Here is an 18552-nt window from a genome sequence, read left to right as displayed (position 1 = left end):
ATGAAAACTAGTATTGATCCATCAAATTGCAACAGAGCTCCCTAACCCAATGAAAGGGGTTTAGTTGTTCATAGCTCTAGAAAATGAAAATAAGGATGGAGAATACATCATGGAACTAGAAGAGCAGAGAAAGTAAAAATACAGAGAGTAGTTTTCCAACTTGCCGAACTCCTCAAATAATTCAAAGCTACTCCTATATATATTACTCTTCTCAGCTTCTAGTTGGCTCTTCAAGTCTTGGGCCTTTGTATCTTTAGTTTGAAGCAGTTCTCTTCTTCATTTGGGCTTGGTTTTACTTGCAGAGAGAAAGTGTGAAGTGGGCAGAGACTTTAGCTCAGGACGTTAGGGGTGTTAACGTTTAGTGAAAGTATGAGTTCGAGAACGTTAGTGACACTCAACATTGTCACTAACGTTCCAATGTACCCATTTGCCTCACGTTAGAGCCCACGTTAACTAGGCTAACGTGGCTTCTAACGTGGCCTTGCCAACCTTCGAGAACGTTAGTGACACTTAACATTGTCACTAACGTTCCAGTGTGCCCCTATGTCTCACGTTAGAGTCCCACGTTAACTAGGTTAACGTGGCTTCTAACGTGGCCTTGCCAACCTTCGAGAACGTTAGTGACACTTAACATTGTCACTAACGTTCCAGTGTGCCCCTATGTCTCACGTTAGATTCCCACGTTAACGAAGTTAACGTGGCTTCTAACGTGGCCATTCTTAGTCATCCCCAATGTTAGTGACAATGTTGAGTGTCACTAACGTTGGCTCATCTTTTACTCATCAACGTTAGCTTCCACGTTAACTAAGTTAACGTGAAAGTTAACATGGCTCCTTGGGGGTTTTATGGGTGCTTCCAACGTTAGTGACAATGTTGGGTGTCACTAACGTTGTCGACCTCCCTTGCCTCTTACGTTAGCTCCCACGTTAACCAAGTTAATGTGGTACATTGCACCTTAGGCTAACGTTAGTGACAATGTTGAATGTCACTAACGTTGGCTTCCTTCCCCCTTTTAACGTTAGAGGCCACGTTAACTAAGTTAACGTGTACTCTAACGTGGCCACTTATGATCATTGGCCAATGTTAGTGATAATGTTAAGTGTCACTAACGTTGGCTCAAAGTCCCTTCTTCACGTTAGAGTTCACGTTAACTTAGTTAACGTGACTCTTAACGTGGGCAATGATGGCTTCGAGAGCGTTATTGGCAGTCACTTTTCTCATCAACTTTGCAAGTTACCTCCCATTCCACGTTAGTGGCTACGTTAATTAGATTAACGTGACTGCTAAGTGGTTCTTCCTTGCTTCCTTTGGTCCTGAAATCAAGCAATAGAGTGCATCAAAGTTCTAGTCCAAGTCATGGGTAATACAACATACAATTTGTCACTAAACTCATGTAAAATCCTCATGAAATCATGTAAAATGCACAATGTATGCTTGAATTAAGGTATAAGTGAATATCTAGCCAAAACTAGCTTATTTCCTAAGGAAATGCATGAAACTACCCTAAAAACAGTAAAGAAAAGGTCAGTGAAACTGGCCAAGATGCCCTGGCATCACAACACCAAACTTAAAGCTTGCTTGTCCCTAAGCAAGTACTGGAACAAGAGAATGATGAATGGAATGCCAAGAGAAATGAGTCATTCTTGTGGAAGTCATGTCACTGATTTTATGGTGGTTTCATGCATAGCAACTTAGGTTCATTCCATTACTGGCTTTCAGACCTTTATCATGTCCTAAAACAATGACTTTGCTTACATCCCATGAGACTTTTATTGATCTTTTTATTGTCATTCCAGGGCTTATTTGTATTCTTCAAGCTAAGTGCTCTGTAAAAAGGGGCAACTCTTTAAGATAAGCTTTCAGCCAACACTCCCGAACCAGTTGGTTCAAGGTGCTAGGAGTTGAGACACCCCTAAGGACTTACTCCCTCAAGTCTCTCCCCCATACATACACACCACAGGCATCTGGTTCATTTATTTTCCTTCTTGAGACCTTGGTGTCCAGCACCTCTTTGGGTTACTAAGTGCTCTGTGGTGAGGGTTACTCTTGATAGTGGACTTTCAGCTGATAATCCCGGGTTAGTTAACCCAAGTTACCAAGTGATAAAGCACTCCTGAGAGCTTATTCATCCAAGTAAATCCCTCACACAGGAACACCACAGACACATGCCTCAAGATTAAAACCATTGGTGCCTAGCCTTATTGCTTACTCTTTTTCCTTTGTTTTTCACTTTAAGTGTTCTTTCCCTTTCTCTTATTAGGATCTTGTTATTTACTTAGTCTCATGGGTATATTCAAAGTATAGTATTAAGGCCAGATAGTTGTCATCCCCACCTTATGGTTGAACCAACTTAGCTAACTTATGATCACACCAAAGACTCATGAATGCACCTCCATATCATGAACTCCACTCTGGTCTTTTTAAAACACAATCATTCTCTTTTTCATTTGATTCAAAGGGACAAGCATACAAGTAAATAAGGGAAAGATGCAGTGACACTTAAACCAGAAATCATAGACCTAAGCAATAAAAACTTAAAATGCAGAGTTGAACTAGGTTCCAATCAACACATGACTATTAATTAACAGTGCATTCGGACTTCCAATTTTTAACACGATGAGTAGATGGAATTAAGTAGCAATACAACCTTTGAGAGATGGTTTGCTACACCAATCCAGTTGCCCTCTTGTTGTCATTGTCATAGTTCTTGATGCCTCACTTTCTTAGTTGAAGGTGCACCATCTCCTCATAAGCTTCCTACAAGGTTGTTGGAAGTTGCTTGTTTCCCAAGCACTTGAGGAATAGTCAACTCGCATGTATGCTTATGATTTCTGAACTTATTTTGGTGTGTGAACACCAAACTTAGTTCCTTGCCTACTACAAAACCTTGCATGCATGCGTAGAACCTCATATCTTGCTGTTAGCAACCAATTAACTAAAGACTAATCTATATCCAAGTGGTTCCCTTGATTGGTCAGAGCTAGCAATGTGCTTTGAGAGTATAGTGTGATTTTAACTAGCATCCTCTGGTGGGACACCAAACTTAGAATCGCACTTTCACTCTTGAATTGTTTTGGTGTGGAACACCAAACTTAGCTCCTTGCAATGCAGGGGAAACAGCTTGTGATCTTTTATTGAAATGCAGCTGAAAAAGTAGTTACCTAAGGTTGGGTTGCCTCCCAACAAAGCGCTCTTTTATCGTCGCTAGCTCGACGTTTCTCCCTCATCAGGGTGGTTGGTAATGCTTGAAGTCCTCCCCTTTCGCTGTGGACTTGTATCCATTGGTTGTATCAATGATCTCTACATGTTCCAGGGAGAGAACTCTGTTAACTGTGAAGACTTTAGGTAACTGAGATGGTACAGTGGGGAGATTAGGGGGGATATCTGGGAAGTAAGCTGAGATCACTCTATCTCCTGGAGAGAAGTCTTCCGTAGGGATTGTTCCTCCACTTTCTTGGTACCTTCTTCCTTGTGTCCTTTGATATTGCCTTGCTCTTGATGACTTCTTTTTCTAAGGGAGTTGTGATGTTGTCTTCACATGCCTCTAGAGGTTTAGGTTCCTCCAACGTTTCCTTGAGCTGTGGTAGTTGCTGTTTCCCTTGTTTATCAACCAAAGGGGTCTCCAGATAGGTTGGGTGTGCTTCAGTACTTGCTTCCTCCTTCAGCATCTCGTTACGATCTTTGCTTGGTTCCTTGTGCTCTTGGTCTGCTTCTTGTGAGAGTTTGAAGACATTAAAGCTGAGCCGTTCATCATGGATCCTCAATATTAGCTCCCCTTTCTCCACATCTATGAGTGCTTTGGCCGTAGCTAGGAAGGGTCTTCCCAATATGATTGGGTGAGTGTGACTCTCTTCCATGTCCAGGATGACAAAGTCTGTTGGGAGAAAGTATTTCCCAACCTTTAGCAACACATTTTCCACCACTCCTATTGCTTGCTTTTGAGTGTTGTCAGCCAGTCTGATGACTACATCTGTGGACATTATCTCGTTAATCTACAGCCTCTTCGCCAGGGATAGGGGTAGTAAGTTGATGCTTGCCCCCAAATCACATAGTGCTCTATTAAACATTGTTTCCCCTATGGCACAGGGGATATGAAAACTCCCTGGGTCTCTTCTTTTTGTAGGCAACTCAGGTTGAATAAGGGCACTGCATTCCTTATTCATCACTATAGTCTGGCCTCCTTTGATTGAGCTTTTCCTAGGAAGAAGTTCCTTCATATACTTGATGAATGCAGGCATTTGTTGGATGGCCTTGATAAATGGTATGTTCACATGCAGAGATGCAAACAAGTCTAGGAACCTTGAGTATATTCTCTTCCCCACAGTACCATTGAGTAGTTGGGGAAATGGTGCATAGAGCTTCAACAGCTCTTGTTGTGAGATTTCTGGTTCTTGGTGATCTCTATCCTCCTCCTCTGTTGAGTTGTCTTCAGGCTATTTGGAGAGTTTGCTTTGCTTGTCTTCAGCCTCTTGACCACTTGTAGTGACCATTTTGCAATCTTCCCATCTTACTTTCTTTGCTTCTCCTCTTGGGTTTTTCTCCGTGTCACTTGGGAAGCCATCAGTAGGTTTGGGAATCTTCTCAGCTAAGCATCCCACTTGGAATTCCAGCTTCTTGATTGTCTCTCCCTGGTTCTTAATATTGGCTCGCACCTCCTCTTTGAACACCTTGTTTTCTTGAATCTCTTGGCATATTCCTTCAAGTAAGGTTTCAAGCTTAGAGAGTCTGTCATCAATTGATGGTAGATTGGGATTAGAGGTGGAAGGATGAGAGGTGCTGCTTTGGTTTTGATATGGGTGTGGAAAAGTGTTGTTGTGGGGGTGTTGATATGTCCTCTGTGTGAATTATTGATGGGCTGCATTGTTGTTGAAGTTGTAACGTCTCTGGTCTTGGCTTTGATCTTGCTGATTCTCCCACCCAAAGTTTGGGTGGTTCCTCCATCCAGGGTTGTATGTCTTGGAGTATGGATCATGGTTCTGTCTAGGTGAATTCCCAATGTAGTTAGCTTGCTCAAGGGTACCCTCTGCCTCTTCTTCAACTCCTTCTTGGGTTATTGAGGAGGTGGTGATTGCTGCCACTTGGTTCCTCTCCATCTTTTTGGTGAGGTCAGCTAGCTGCTTGGTAATGAGCTTGTTCTGAGCCAGCAGAGCATCTACATTTTTTAGCTCTATCACTCCTCTAGTGTTCCCTCTTTCGGAAGCATAGAAGTAGTCATTCTCAGCTACAGTCTCAATGACATCTATGGCTTCTTCAATGGTCTTCTTCTTGTTCAATGATCCTCCAGAGGAATGGTCTACTGCCTTCTTTGATTCATATGACAAGCCTTCACAGAAGATGTGCAACTGCACCCATTCATTGAACATATCTGGTGGACATCTCCTTGTTAGGTCTTTGAACCTTTCCCAAGCTTCATAAAGTGTCTCCCCATCTTGCTGTCTGAACGTCTGCACTTCAGTTCTCAGCCTATTGATCCTTTGAGGGAGGTAAAATCTTGCCAAAAACTTATTCACTACCTCCTCCCAATTTGTCAGGCTTTCTTTTGGGAAGGATTCAAGCCATTTGGATGCCTTGTCCCTGAGTGAAAAAGGGAACAAGAGCAGCCTATAGACATCCTGGTAGACTCCATTGGACTTCACTGTGTCATAAAACCTCAAGAAGGTGGTCAAGTGTTGATTCGGATCTTCTTGAGCACCTCCTCCAAATGAGCAATTATTCTGCACAAATGAGCATTATCAGCATTGTTAGGATCCATAATGGATTCTACAGCCTTGCAAAGTCTAGCTTGTTGTAAACGCCACCTGAAAGTCCTTTCAGGTTCAGGATCAAAGTCTAAGAGATGTTCTTTGTCTCTGTTCCTGCGCATAAACAAACAGAAGACAAAAAACAAAATGGAACTCTCTACATCAGAGTGCAGAGAATTTCCAGTGAGGTAACCTGAACTAGGAAACACCAAACTTAATTTCAGAAATTACTAAAAATATTAGTGCTATTAAATTATTTTTTCCTTTTTTTTGAAAATATTAAAAATAGATTTTAATAAAATTAAAAATAAAACGCCTAATCTAAGCAATCAAACAACTAATAGTTGTTAATCACTATTGGTGCACGAATTTGTGATCCGCACAACTAACCAGCAAGTGCACTGGGTCGTCCAAGTAATACCTTACGTGAGTAAGGGTCGATCCCACGGAGATTATTGGTTTGAATCAAGCTATGTTTATCTTATTATTCTTAGTCAGGATATTAATTAAAATTATCAGCTGGAATTATTAGATTGGAAAAATAAAAGAGAATAAAAGCGTTACTTGTTGTGCAGTAATGAGAAATATGTTGGAGTTTTGGAGATGCTTTGTCCTCTGAACTTCAACTCTTCTTTGAAATCCTTTTCCACACGCAAAGTCCCTTCTATGGCAAGTTCTATGTAGGGTGTCACCGTTGTCAATGGCTACTTCCCATCCTCTCAGTGAAAACGTTCCTATGCTCTGTCACAGCACGGCTAATCATCTGTCGGTTCTCAATCAGGTTGGAATAGAATCCATTGATTCTTTTGCGTTTGTCACTAACGCCCAGCCTTCAGGAGTTTGAAGCTCGTCACAGTTATTCAATCCCGGAATCCTACTCAGAATACCACAGACAAGGTTTAGACTTTCCGGATTCTCATGAATGCCGCCATCAATCCGGCTTATACCACGAAGATTCTGAGTAATGAATCTAAGAGATACTCATTCAATCTGATCTAGAACGGAGGTGGTTGTCAGACACACGTTCATGGATTGAGGAAGGTGATGAGTGTCACGGATCATCACCTTCTCCATAATTAAGCGCAAATGAACATCTTAGATAAGATCAAGCGTGTTTGAATGGAAAATAAAGGAATTGTATTAATTCATCGAGACGCTGCAGAGCTCCTCACCCCCAACAATGGAGTTTAGAGACTCATGCCGTCAAAAAGTATGTAATTCAGATCTGAAAATGTCATGAGGTACAAAATAATTCTCTAAAAGTTGTTTAAATAGTAAACTAGTAACCTAGGTTTACAGAATATGAGTAAACTAAGATAATTGGTGCAGAAATCCACTTCTGGGGCCCACTTGGTGTGTGCTGGGGCTGAGACTAAAGCTATCCACGAGTAGAGGCTTTTCTTGGAGTTAAACTCCAAGTTATGACGTGTTTTGGGCGTTCAACTCCGGATCATGACGTGTTTCTGGCGTTTAACTCCAGACAGCAGCATGTACTTGGCGTTCAACGCCAAGTTACGTCGTCTATCTTCGCGCAAAGTATGGACTATTATATATTGCTGGAAAGCCCTGGATGTCTACTTTCCAACGCCGTTGAGAGCGCGCCAATTGGACTCTTGTAGCTCCAGAAAATCCATTTTGAGTGCAGGGAGGTCAGGATCCAACAGCATCAGCAGTCCTTTTTCAGCCTAAGTCAGATTTTTGCTCAGCTTCCTCAATTTCAGCCAGAAAATACCTGAAATCACAGAAAAATACACACACTCATAGTAAAGTCCATAAATATGATTTTTGCCTAAAAACTAATAACATTTAACTAAAAACTAATTAAAACATGCTAAAATCTACATGAAATTACCCCCAAAAAGCGTATAAAATATCCGCTCATCACAACACCAAACTTAAACTGTTGCTTGTCCTCAAGCAACTAGATAAATAAAATAGGATGAAAGAAATTAGGAAGTAATAATATCTATGAGTTTTAAATGGAGCTCAGATTCTTTTTAGATGAGCGGGGCTTGTAGCTTTTTGTTTCTGAACAGTTTTGGCATCTCCCTTTATCCTTTGAATTTCAGAATGATTGGCATCCATAGGAACTTAGAATTCAGATAGTATTATTGATTCTCCTAGTGTAGTATGTTGATTCTTGAACACAGTTATTTTATGAGTCTTGGCCGTGGCACTAAGCACTTTGTTTTCCAGTATTACCACCAGATACATAAATGCCACAGACACATGACTAGGTGAACCTTTTTCAGATTGTGACTCAGCTTTGCTAGAGTCCCCAGTCAGAGGTGTCCAGAGCTCTTGAGCACACTCTTTTTGCCTTGGATCACGACTTTAACCACTCAGTCTCAAGTTTGTAACTTGGACCTGCATGCCACAAGCACATGGTTAGGGACAGCTTGGTTTAGCCGCTTAGGCCTGGAACTATTTCCTTAGGCCCTCCTATCCACTGATGCTCAAAGCCTTGGATCCTTTTCACCCTTGCCTTTTGGTTTTAAGGGCTGTTTGGCTTTTATTCCTTTTGATCCAAATATTTTTTTTTACTGCTTTTTCTTGCTTCAAGAATCAATTTCATGATTTTTCAGATCATCAATAATATTTTTCGTGTTCCTCATTCTTTCAGGAGCCAATATTCATCAAATTCAAAATACAAGTTATGCACTGTTCAAGCATTCATTCAGAGAACAAAAAGTATTGCCACCACACATAGTTAATTATAATTTTTATTATTAAGAACTCGAAAAAGAAAAATTACTTCTTTATTCTAATTATCTACTATTTTATTCATGCTTGATGATGATGAGAAAAATAAATTATAACTTAATTGGGAATAAAACCAGAATAGATATACTATACTAATTACTACTACTACTATATATATATCTCCTAAGGTAAATTTCTATAAAAACACTATCACAGAGTTAAAGCTAAAAATTGGAACTCAGCAACCTGTTGTTTTGAGAAGTAGATGTTTCTCTAATCTGTGGGGTGCTTTTCAAGGATTAATTTTTGGAGCCTCAGCTCCCTTAGATCACGCCCTTGCTCTTCCTGTTCCTTAAGCAGTTTGCAAAGCATGCTACTTTGATTGTTCTGTTCTTCCTTTATTTGGTCCATAGCTTCTTGCAATTTGGCAATAGAGGCTTCAAGATGCCCCCAATATTCGAATTGAGGGAGTTCTGGGAGGACTTCCTGTGCTCTCCTCTTGATTGGATCATCCTGCAGCTGTTGTCTGTCCATTGATATTCTGGTGATTGGCCTCTCAACTGAGATATACTCTGTTATTCCCATCTTTACTCCGGCATCTTTGCAGAGCATAGAAATTAAGCTTGGATAGGCCAATCTGGCATCCTTGGAATTCCTGTTTGCTATTTTGTATAATTCGCATGAGATCAGTTGATGGACTTCTACTTCTTTTCCCAACATGATGCAGTGAATCATTACTGCTCTTTTAATGGTAACTTCAGAACGGTTACTGGTGGGCAATATGGAACGCCCAATGAAATCCAGCCAGCCTCTGGCTACTGGTTTTAGATCTTCTCTTTTGAGTTGAATTGGGGTGCCAGTCGTGCTGGTGGTCCACCTGACTTCAGGGATGCATATATCCTCTAGAATCTTGTCTAGACCTTTATTTACCCTCATCATTCTCCTATTAAAGGAGTCTGGGTCATCTTTCAGTTGAGGAAGCTTAAATATCTCCCTGATCTTGTCAGGATGGGTATGAACAATCTTTCCTCTGACTAAGGTCCGATGGTCATAGAGAGCAGCTCCAATTATTCTTTGCCTGTCTGTCTGCCATAGATTAGCATAGAACTCCTGAACCATGTTCCTTCCCACTTTCGTTTCAGGATTGGCCAGAATTTCCCAGTTCCTGTTTCGAATTTGCTCCTGGATCTCCGGATATTCATCTTCTTTCAGATCAAATTTGACTTCCGGGATCACTGATCTGTGACTCATTATTTTGTAGTAATGGTCTGAATGTTCTTTAGTTAAGAACTTCCCTTGATTCCAAAGTGGCTTTGGAGTACTCTCTTTCTTGCCTCTTGGGGTGGGTTGTTTTCCTTTAGGAGCCATGATCTTAATGAGTATGTTTTTGTGATCACGGATAACCACACCAAACTTAGAGCTTTGCTTGTCCTGAAGCAAAAGAGAAGAAAGGAGAGGGACAGGAGGAGAGCAAGTGTTGCATGGTGATGATGAGAGGGGCGCCGAATTCAATATATAGGGAGGGGGTGGGAATTTTCGAAAATAAGAAAAGAATAAGATAGAAGATATGATTTAGAAAAGATAGATATGATAAGAAAAAGATATAGTTTAAAAAGAGAAAGATATGAATAATAATTAAAAAGATAAATCTGAATTTTTAATTTTGAAAAAGATTTTAAAAAGATAATTGAGTTTTGAGAACAAACTTAAAAGAGTTGGATTGGATTGGAAAACAATTTGTCTTTATGGATTAAGATATATTTGAAATTTTTGAAAAAGGGATTTTAGAAATTAGGGTTCTTAGAAAACTAATTTGATTTGAAGGATGACATTTTGAAACATGTTGATGCAAGAAATTATGAATTGAAACATAAAAATTTAGAAATTTGTAAAGAAAAATGAATTTTTTTTTCCTCCGCACCATCCTGGCGTTAAACGCCCAAACGCTGCATGTTTTGGGCATTTAACGCCCAAATGTTGCTTCTCCTGGGCGTTCAACGCCCAGCTGATGCATCTTTCTGGCGTTGAACGCCAGGAAGTCCTTTGTCACTGGGCTTTTTTTGAACGCCCAGAATGCTGTATATATGGCGTTAAACGCCCAGAAGGTGCTTCTTTCTGGCGTTTAACGCCCAGAAGATGCTCCTTTCTGGCGTTTAACGCCCCGATGGCTACCCTTACTGGCGTTAAACGCCCAGTGGGTGCTTCTTTTGGGCGTTCAACGCCCAAAATGTTTCTTACTGGCTTTTTTTCGCCAGTGAACTTCCAAATTCCCCTGTAACTCTGTGAATTTAATCAATTGCTTTTTTACCTTGAAGATATTTTGACATATACCTGTAAAAATCAACAGAAACAAATAAAATTAAATTTTGTGATTGGCTGGGTTGCCTTCCAGCAAGCGCTTCTTTAATGTCATTAGCTGGACTATTACTGAGCTTTAATTAAGTCTCAGTTTTGAGCATTCTTGCTCAAAATTGCCTTCAAGATAATGTTTAACTCTTTGTCCATTAACAATGAACTTTTTGCTAGAGTCATTATCCTGAAGCTCTATGTATCCATATGGTGATACGTTTGTAATTACATATGGACCTCTTCACCGGGATTTTAATTTCCCGGGGAATAATTTGAGCCTAGAATTAAATAGCAGAACTTTCTGCCCCGGCTTAAAGACTCTGGATGACAATTTCTTATCATGCCATCTTTTTGCTTTCTCTTTGTAAATTTTTGCATTCTCGAAAGCATTGAGTCTAAATTCCTCTAGCTCATTTAACTGGAGCAATCGTTTTTCTCCAGCTAACTTGGCATCAAGGTTTAGGAATCTGGTTGCCCAGTAGGCCTTGTGTTCCAGTTCCACTGGCAAGTGACATGCCTTTCCATACACAAGCTGGTATGGAGAGGTCCCTATAGGGGTCTTGAATGCTGTTCTGTATGCCCACAGAGCATCATCCAAGCTTCTTGCCCAATCCCTTCTACGGTTAATTACAGTCCGTTCCAGGATTCTTTTGAGTTCTCTATTTGAGACTTTAGCTTGCCCATTAGTTTGTGGGTGATATGGAGTAGCTACCCTGTGGCTAACTCCATAACGAACCAGAGCAGAGTAAAGCTGTTTATTGCAGAAATGAGTGCCCCCATCACTGATTAATACTCTAGGGATACCAAATCTGCTGAAGATGTGTTTTTGGAGGAATTTTAACACTGTTTTAGTGTCATTAGTGGGTGTTGCAATAGCCTCCACCCATTTGGATACATAATCCACTGCCACCAGAATATAAGTGTTTGAGTATGATGGTGGGAAAGGTCCCATGAAGTCAATGCCCCATACATCAAACAACTCAATCTCCAAGATCCCTTGTTGAGGCATGGCATAACTGTGAGGTAGATTGCCAGATCTTTGGCAACTGTCACAATTAAGTACAAACACTCGGGAGTCTTTATAGAGAGTAGGCCAGTAGAAGCCACATTGGAGGACTCTTGTGGCTGTTCGCTCACTTCCAAATGTCCTCCATACTGTGATCCATGGCAGTGCCATAGGATCTTCTGTGCTTCTTCCTTAGGCACACATCTACGGATTACTCCGTCTGCACATCTCTTGAAGAGATATGGTTCATCCCAAAGATAGTACTTTGCATCTGTGATTAATTTCTTTGATTGCTGCCTACTGTATTCTTTGGGTATGAACCTCACTGCCTTGTAGTTTGCAATGTCTGCAAACCATGGCACTTCCTGGACGGCAAAGAGTTGCTCATCCGGAAAAGTTTCAGAGATCTCAGTGAGAGGGAGGGACGCCCCTTCTACTGGTTCTATTCGGGACAGGTGATCTGCTACTTGGTTTTCTGTCCCTTTTCTGTCTCTTATTTCTATATCAAACTCTTGCAGAAGCAACACCCATCTTATAAGTCTGGGTTTTGAATCCTGCTTTGTGAGTAGATATTTAAGAGCAGCATGATCAGTGTACACAATCACTTTTGATCCTACTAAATAGGATCTGAATTTGTCAATGGCGTAAACCACTGCAAGTAGCTCTTTTTCTGTGGTTGTGTAATTACTCTGTGCGTCATTTAGAACACGGCTGGCATAATAAATGACGTGCAGAAGCTTGTCATGCCTTTGTCCCAACACTGCACCAATGGCATGGTCACTGGCATCACACATCAATTCAAATGGCAATGTCCAGTTTGGTGCAGAGATTATTGGTGCAGTGACCAATTTAGCCTTCAGGGTCTCAAATGCCTGCAGACACTCTTTATCAAAGATAAATGGCGTGTCAGCAGCTAGCAGGTTGCTTAGAGGTTTGGCGATTTTTGAAAAATTCTTTATAAACCTCCTATAGAATCCTGCATGCCCCAGAAAGCTTCTGATTGCCTTAACATTGGTGGGTGGTGGTAATTTTTCAATTACTTCAACTTTAGCTTGATCCACCTCTATTCCCTTGTTCGAGATTTTGTGCCCAAGGACAATTCCTTCAGTCACCATAAAGTGACACTTCTCCCAGTTTAAAACTAGGTTAGTCTCTTGGCATCTCTTTAGAACAAGTGCTAAATGGTTAAGGCAGGAGCTGAATGAGTCTCCAAACACTGAAAAGTCATCCATGAAGACTTCCAGAAATTTTTCCACCATATCAGAGAAAATTGAGAGCATGCACCTCTGAAAGGTTGCAGGTGCATTGCACAGGCCAAATGGCATCCTTCTGTATGCAAATACTCCAGATGGGCAGGTGAATGCCGTTTTCTCCTGATCCTGGGGATCTACTGCAATTTGATTATAACCTGAATATCCATCCAGAAAGCAGTAGTATTCATGACCTGCTAGTCTTTCTAGCATTTGGTCTATGAATGGTAAAGGAAAATGATCCTTTCTGGTGGCTGTATTGAGCCTTCTATAATCAATACACATACGCTACCCTGTAACTGTTCTTGTAGGAACCAGTTCATTTTTTTCATTGTAAACCACTGTCATGCCTCCCTTTTTAGGGACGACTTGGACAGGGCTTACCCAGGGGCTGTCAGAAATAGGATAAATAATTCCAGCCTCTAGTAATTTAGTGACCTCCTTTTGCACCACTTCTTTCATGGCTGGGTTCAGCCGCCTTTGTGGTTGGACCACAGGCTTGGTGTCACCCTCCAATAGGATCTTGTGCATGCATCTGGCTGGGCTAATGCCCTTAAGATCACTGATGGACCACCCAAGAGTTGTCTTGTGTGTCCTTAGCACTTGAATTAGTGCTTCCTCTTCCTGTGGCTCTAAGGTAGAGCTTATAATTACAGGAAAGGTATCACCTTCTCCCAAAAATGCATATTTCAGGGATGGTGGTAATGGTTTGAGCTTGGGTTTTGGAGGTTTCTCCTCTTCCTGAGGGATTTTCAGAGGTTCTACTATTCTCTCTGATTCCTCCAGGTCAGGCTGAACATCTTTAAATATGTCCTCTAGCTCTGATTCGAGACTCTCAGCCATATTGACCTCTCTTACCAGAGAGTCAATAATATCAACACTCATGCAGTCATTTGGGGTGTCTGGATGTTGCATGGCTTTGACAACATTCAACTTGAACTCCTCCTCATTGACTCTCAAGGTTACTTCCCCTTTTTGGACATCAATGAGGGTTCGGCCAGTTGCTAGGAAAGGTCTTCCTAGAATGAGAGTTGCACTCTTGTGCTCCTCCATTTCCAGCACCACAAAGTCAGTAGGAAAGGCGAATGGCCCAACCTTGACAATCATGTCTTCAATCACGCCTGATGGGTATTTAATGGAGCCATCAGCAAGTTGAAGATATATCCTGGTTGGTTTGATTTCTTCAGTTAAACCAAGCTTTCTGATAGTAGATGCAGGTATTAGGTTGATACTTGCCCCAAGATCACATAACGCTTGCTTGGTACAAGTGCCCTCTAATGTGCATGGTATCATAAAGCTCCCAGGATCTTTAAGCTTCTTAGGTAAGCTTTTCAGAATGACTGCACTGCATTCTTCAGTGAGGTAAACTTTTTCAGTTTCCCTCCAATCCTTCTTATGACTTAAGATCTTTTTCATAAACTTAGCATAAGAGGGTATTTGCTCAAGTGCTTCTGCAAACGGAATCTTTATTTCAAGAGTCCTGAGATAGTCTACAAAGCGGGCAAATTGCGTATCCTGTTCCGCTTGGCGGAGTTTTTGAGGATAAGGCATTTTGGCTTTGTATTCCTCAACCTTAGTTGCTGCAGGTCTATTACTTACAGAAGTGGGTTGGGAAGCCTTTTTAGAAGGGTTGTCATCAGCACTTGTATGTGACTGATCCCCCACTGGCGTTTGAATGCCAGGGGTGGAGGCTGGAGTGGCGTTAGACGCCACCTCCCCATTTGTTACTGGCGTTTGAACGCCAGAACCATGCTCCCTTTGGGCGTTCAACGCCGGATTCATGCTTGTTTCTGGCGTTGAACGCCAGGAATGAGCATGGTCTGGGCGTTCAGCGCCAGCTTTATTCCTCTCTGGGCTCTGACTGTCCTCAGAGGGATTTTGAGTAGCCATTTGTTCATTTCTTGGTTTCCTGCTGCTTTGAAGTGAGGTATTTAATGTTTTCCCACTTCTTAATTGAACTGCTTGGCATTCTTCTGCTATTTGTTTTGACAGTTGCTTTTCTGTCTGCTTTAATTGTACTTCCATATTCCTGTTAGCCATTCTTGTTTCCTGTAATATTTCCTTAAATTCGGCTAGCTGCTGAGTTAGGAAGTCTAATTGCTGATTGAACTCATTAGCCTGATCCACCAGACTGAGTTCAGTAGTTACTGTTTTAGCTTCTTCTTTCATGGAAGATTCACTGCTTAGGTACAGATGCTGATTTCTGGCAACTGTATCAATAAGCTCTTGAGCTTCTTCAATTGTTTTTCTCATATGTATAGATCCACCAGCTGAGTGGTCTAGAGAAATCAGAGCTTTTTCTGTAAGCCCATAGTAGAAGATGTCTAATTGCACCCATTCTGAAAACATTTCAGAGGGGAATTTTCTTAGCATCTCTCTGTATCTTTCCCAGGCATCATAAAGGGATTCATTATCTCCTTGTTTGAAGCCTTGGATGCTTAGCCTTAGCTGTGTCATCCGTTTTGGAGGGAAATATTGATTCAGGAATTTTTCTGACAGCTGTTTCCATGTTTTTATGCTGTTCTTAGGCTGGTTATTTAACCACCTCTTAGCTTGATCTTTTACAGCAAATGGAAACAGTAATAATCTGTAGACATCCTGATCTACTTCTTTATCATGTACTGTGTCAGCAATTTGTAAAAATTGTGCCAGAAACTCTGTAGGTTCTTCATGTGGAAGACCGGAATACTGGCAGTTTTGCTGCACCATGATAATGAGCTAAGGATTCAACTCAAAGCTACTAACTCCAATGGAGGGTATACAGATACTACTCCCATATGAAGCAGTAGTGGGGTTAGCATATGACCCCAGAGTCCTCCTGGACTGTTCATTCCCACTTAATTCCATGATGGAATAAAAGAGATGATATGTATGTTGATATTATTTATTTTATGAAAAGTAATTTTTATAAAATAAAATAAAAACGAAATAAATAAAAGAAATTGGAAATATTTTGAAATTGAAAATTGAATTTTTATATAAAATTTTCGAAAAATGTAGTTCAAAATTAGTTAGAAAGTATATATTTTTTTGAATTTTGAATTTTATGATGAAAGAGAAAAATATGCAAAAGACATAAGATTTAAAATTTTTAGATCCAATGTTCCTTATTTTCGAAAATTTTGGAGGGAAAACACCAAGGAACACCAAACTTAAAAATTTTAAGATCAAAACACAAGAAAGACTCAAGAACACCTTGAAGATTCACAAGAACACCAAGAACAAAAGAAAGAACACCAAACTTAAAATTTTTAGAAAACCAAGACAAATTTTCGAAAATTAAAGAAAGATCAACAAGAAAACACCAAACTTAGAGTTTGGCACAAGATTCAATCAAAGAAAAATTATTTTTGAAAAAGATTCCAAAGAAGATACCCAATTATCAAGAACAACTACCAATGCTCCAGCCAATTGGGCAGTAACTTCAATGTTGATTTTAAAAATGTATCATATTTATGGATAAAAATATAAATTTTTGAAAGTTAATGTTTTGAAAAAGCACAAGAAAAATAAGAAAAGACACAAAACAAGAAAAACTTGAGATCAAACAAGAAAAATAAACAGGAACAACTTGAAGATCAATGAAGAGTAAAGAACACAAGTCGAAAGATTTTTTTAAAAATAAAATATGCAATTGACACCAAACTTAGAACAAGACACTAAACTCACGAAAATTAGCAATTAATTAAGAAAAATAATAAATTTTGAAAAGAAATTTTTGAAAAGAAACTATCCTATCAAGATTTAATGACTCTATAACAATAAAAATAAATTATTCCTAATCTAAGAAATAAAATAAACCTTTAGTTGTTCAAACTCGAATAATCCTCGGCAACGGCGCCAAAAACTTGGTGCACGAATTTGTGATCCGCACAACTAACCAGCAAGTGCACTGGGTCGTCCAAGTAATACCTTACGTGAGTAAGGGTCGATCCCACGGAGATTATTGGTTTGAATCAAGCTATGTTTATCTTATTATTCTTAGTCAGGATATTAATTAAAATTATCAGCTGGAATTATTAGATTGGAAAAATAAAAGAGAATAAAAGCGTTACTTGTTGTGCAGTAATGAGAAATATGTTAGAGTTTTGGAGATGCTTTGTCCTTTGAACTTCAACTCTTCCTTGAAATCCTTTTCCACACGCAAAGTCCCTTCTATGGCAAGCTCTATGTAGGGTGTCACCGTTGTCAATGGCTACTTCCCATCCTCTCATTGAAAACGTTCCTATGCTCTGTCACAGCACGGCTAATCATCTGTCGGTTCTCAATCAGGTTGGAATAGAATCCATTGATTCTTTTGCGTTTGTCACTAATGCCCAGCCTTCAGGAGTTTGAAGCTCATCACAGTCATTCAATCCCGGAATCCTACTCAGAATACCACAGACAAGGTTTAGACTTTCCGGATTCTCATGAATGCCGCCATCAATCCGGCTTATACCACGAAGATTCTGGGTAATGAATCTAAGAGATACTCATTCAATCTGATGTAGAACGGAGGTGGTTGTCAGACACACGTTCATGGATTGAGGAAGGTGATGAGTGTCACGGATCATCACCTTCTCCATAATTAAGCGCGAATGAACATCTTAGATAAGAACAAGCGTGTTTGAATGGAAAATAAAGGAATTGTATTAATTCATCGAGACGCTGCAGAGCTCCTCACCCCCAACAATGGAGTTTAGAGACTCATACCGTCAAAAAGTATGTAATTCAGATCTGAAAATGTCATGAGGTACAAAATAATTCTCTAAAAGTTGTTTAAATAGTAAACTAGTAACCTAGGTTTACAGAATATGAGTAAACTAAGATAATTGGTGCAGAAATCCACTTCTGGGGCCCACTTGGTGTGTGCTGGGGCTGAGACTAAAGCTATCCACAAGTAGAGGCTTTTCTTGGAGTTAAACTCCAAGTTATGATGTGTTTTGGGCGTTCAACTCCGGATCATGACGTGTTTCTGGCGTTTAACTCCAGACAGCAGCATGTACTTGGCGTTCAACGCCAAGTTACGTCATCTATCTTCACGCAAAGTATGGATTATTATATATTGCTGGAAAGCCCTGGATGTCTACTTTCCAACGCCGTTGAGAGCGTGCCAATTGGACTCCTGTGGCTCCAGAAAATCTATTTCGAGTGCAGGGAGGTCAGGATCCAACAGCATCAGCAGTCCTTTTTCAGCCTAAGTCAGATTTTTGCTCAGCTTCCTCAATTTCAGCCAGAAAATACCTGAAATCACAGAAAAATACACACACTCATAGTAAAGTCCAGAAATATGATTTTTGCCTAAAAACTAATAACATTTAACTAAAAACTAATTAAAACATGCTAAAATCTACATGAAATTACCCCCAAAAAGCGTATAAAATATCTGCTCATCAACTATCAATCCCCAGCAACGGCGCCAAAAACTTGATGCAGGATTTATAACCCACAAACTAACCGGCAAGTGCACTGGGTCATACCAAGTAATAACTCAGGTGAGTGAGGGTCGATCCCACGAGGATTT

General features: G+C 40.2%; 1 protein-coding gene across 1 annotated transcript; it reads right to left on the bottom strand.

Annotated features, from left to right (window-relative positions):
- Positions 1-3226: 3226 nt before the first annotated feature.
- LOC130975123 (uncharacterized) lies at positions 3227-3980 on the bottom strand. Its single transcript, XM_057899953.1, has 2 exons — positions 3462-3980; positions 3227-3349 (listed from the first exon to the last, which is right to left on the bottom strand). The coding sequence occupies exons 1-2, from the start codon at positions 3978-3980 to the stop codon at positions 3227-3229; spliced, it is 642 nt and encodes a 213-aa protein (XP_057755936.1).
- Between the last annotated feature and the right edge of the window lie 14572 nt (positions 3981-18552).

This window comes from Arachis stenosperma, chromosome 4 (assembly GCF_014773155.1).
Source record: "Arachis stenosperma cultivar V10309 chromosome 4, arast.V10309.gnm1.PFL2, whole genome shotgun sequence".
Classification (NCBI taxonomy): Eukaryota; Viridiplantae; Streptophyta; class Magnoliopsida; order Fabales; family Fabaceae; genus Arachis; species Arachis stenosperma.
Note: the sequence above shows the minus strand (reverse complement) of the source record. Positions and strands in the feature narration are given on the sequence as shown.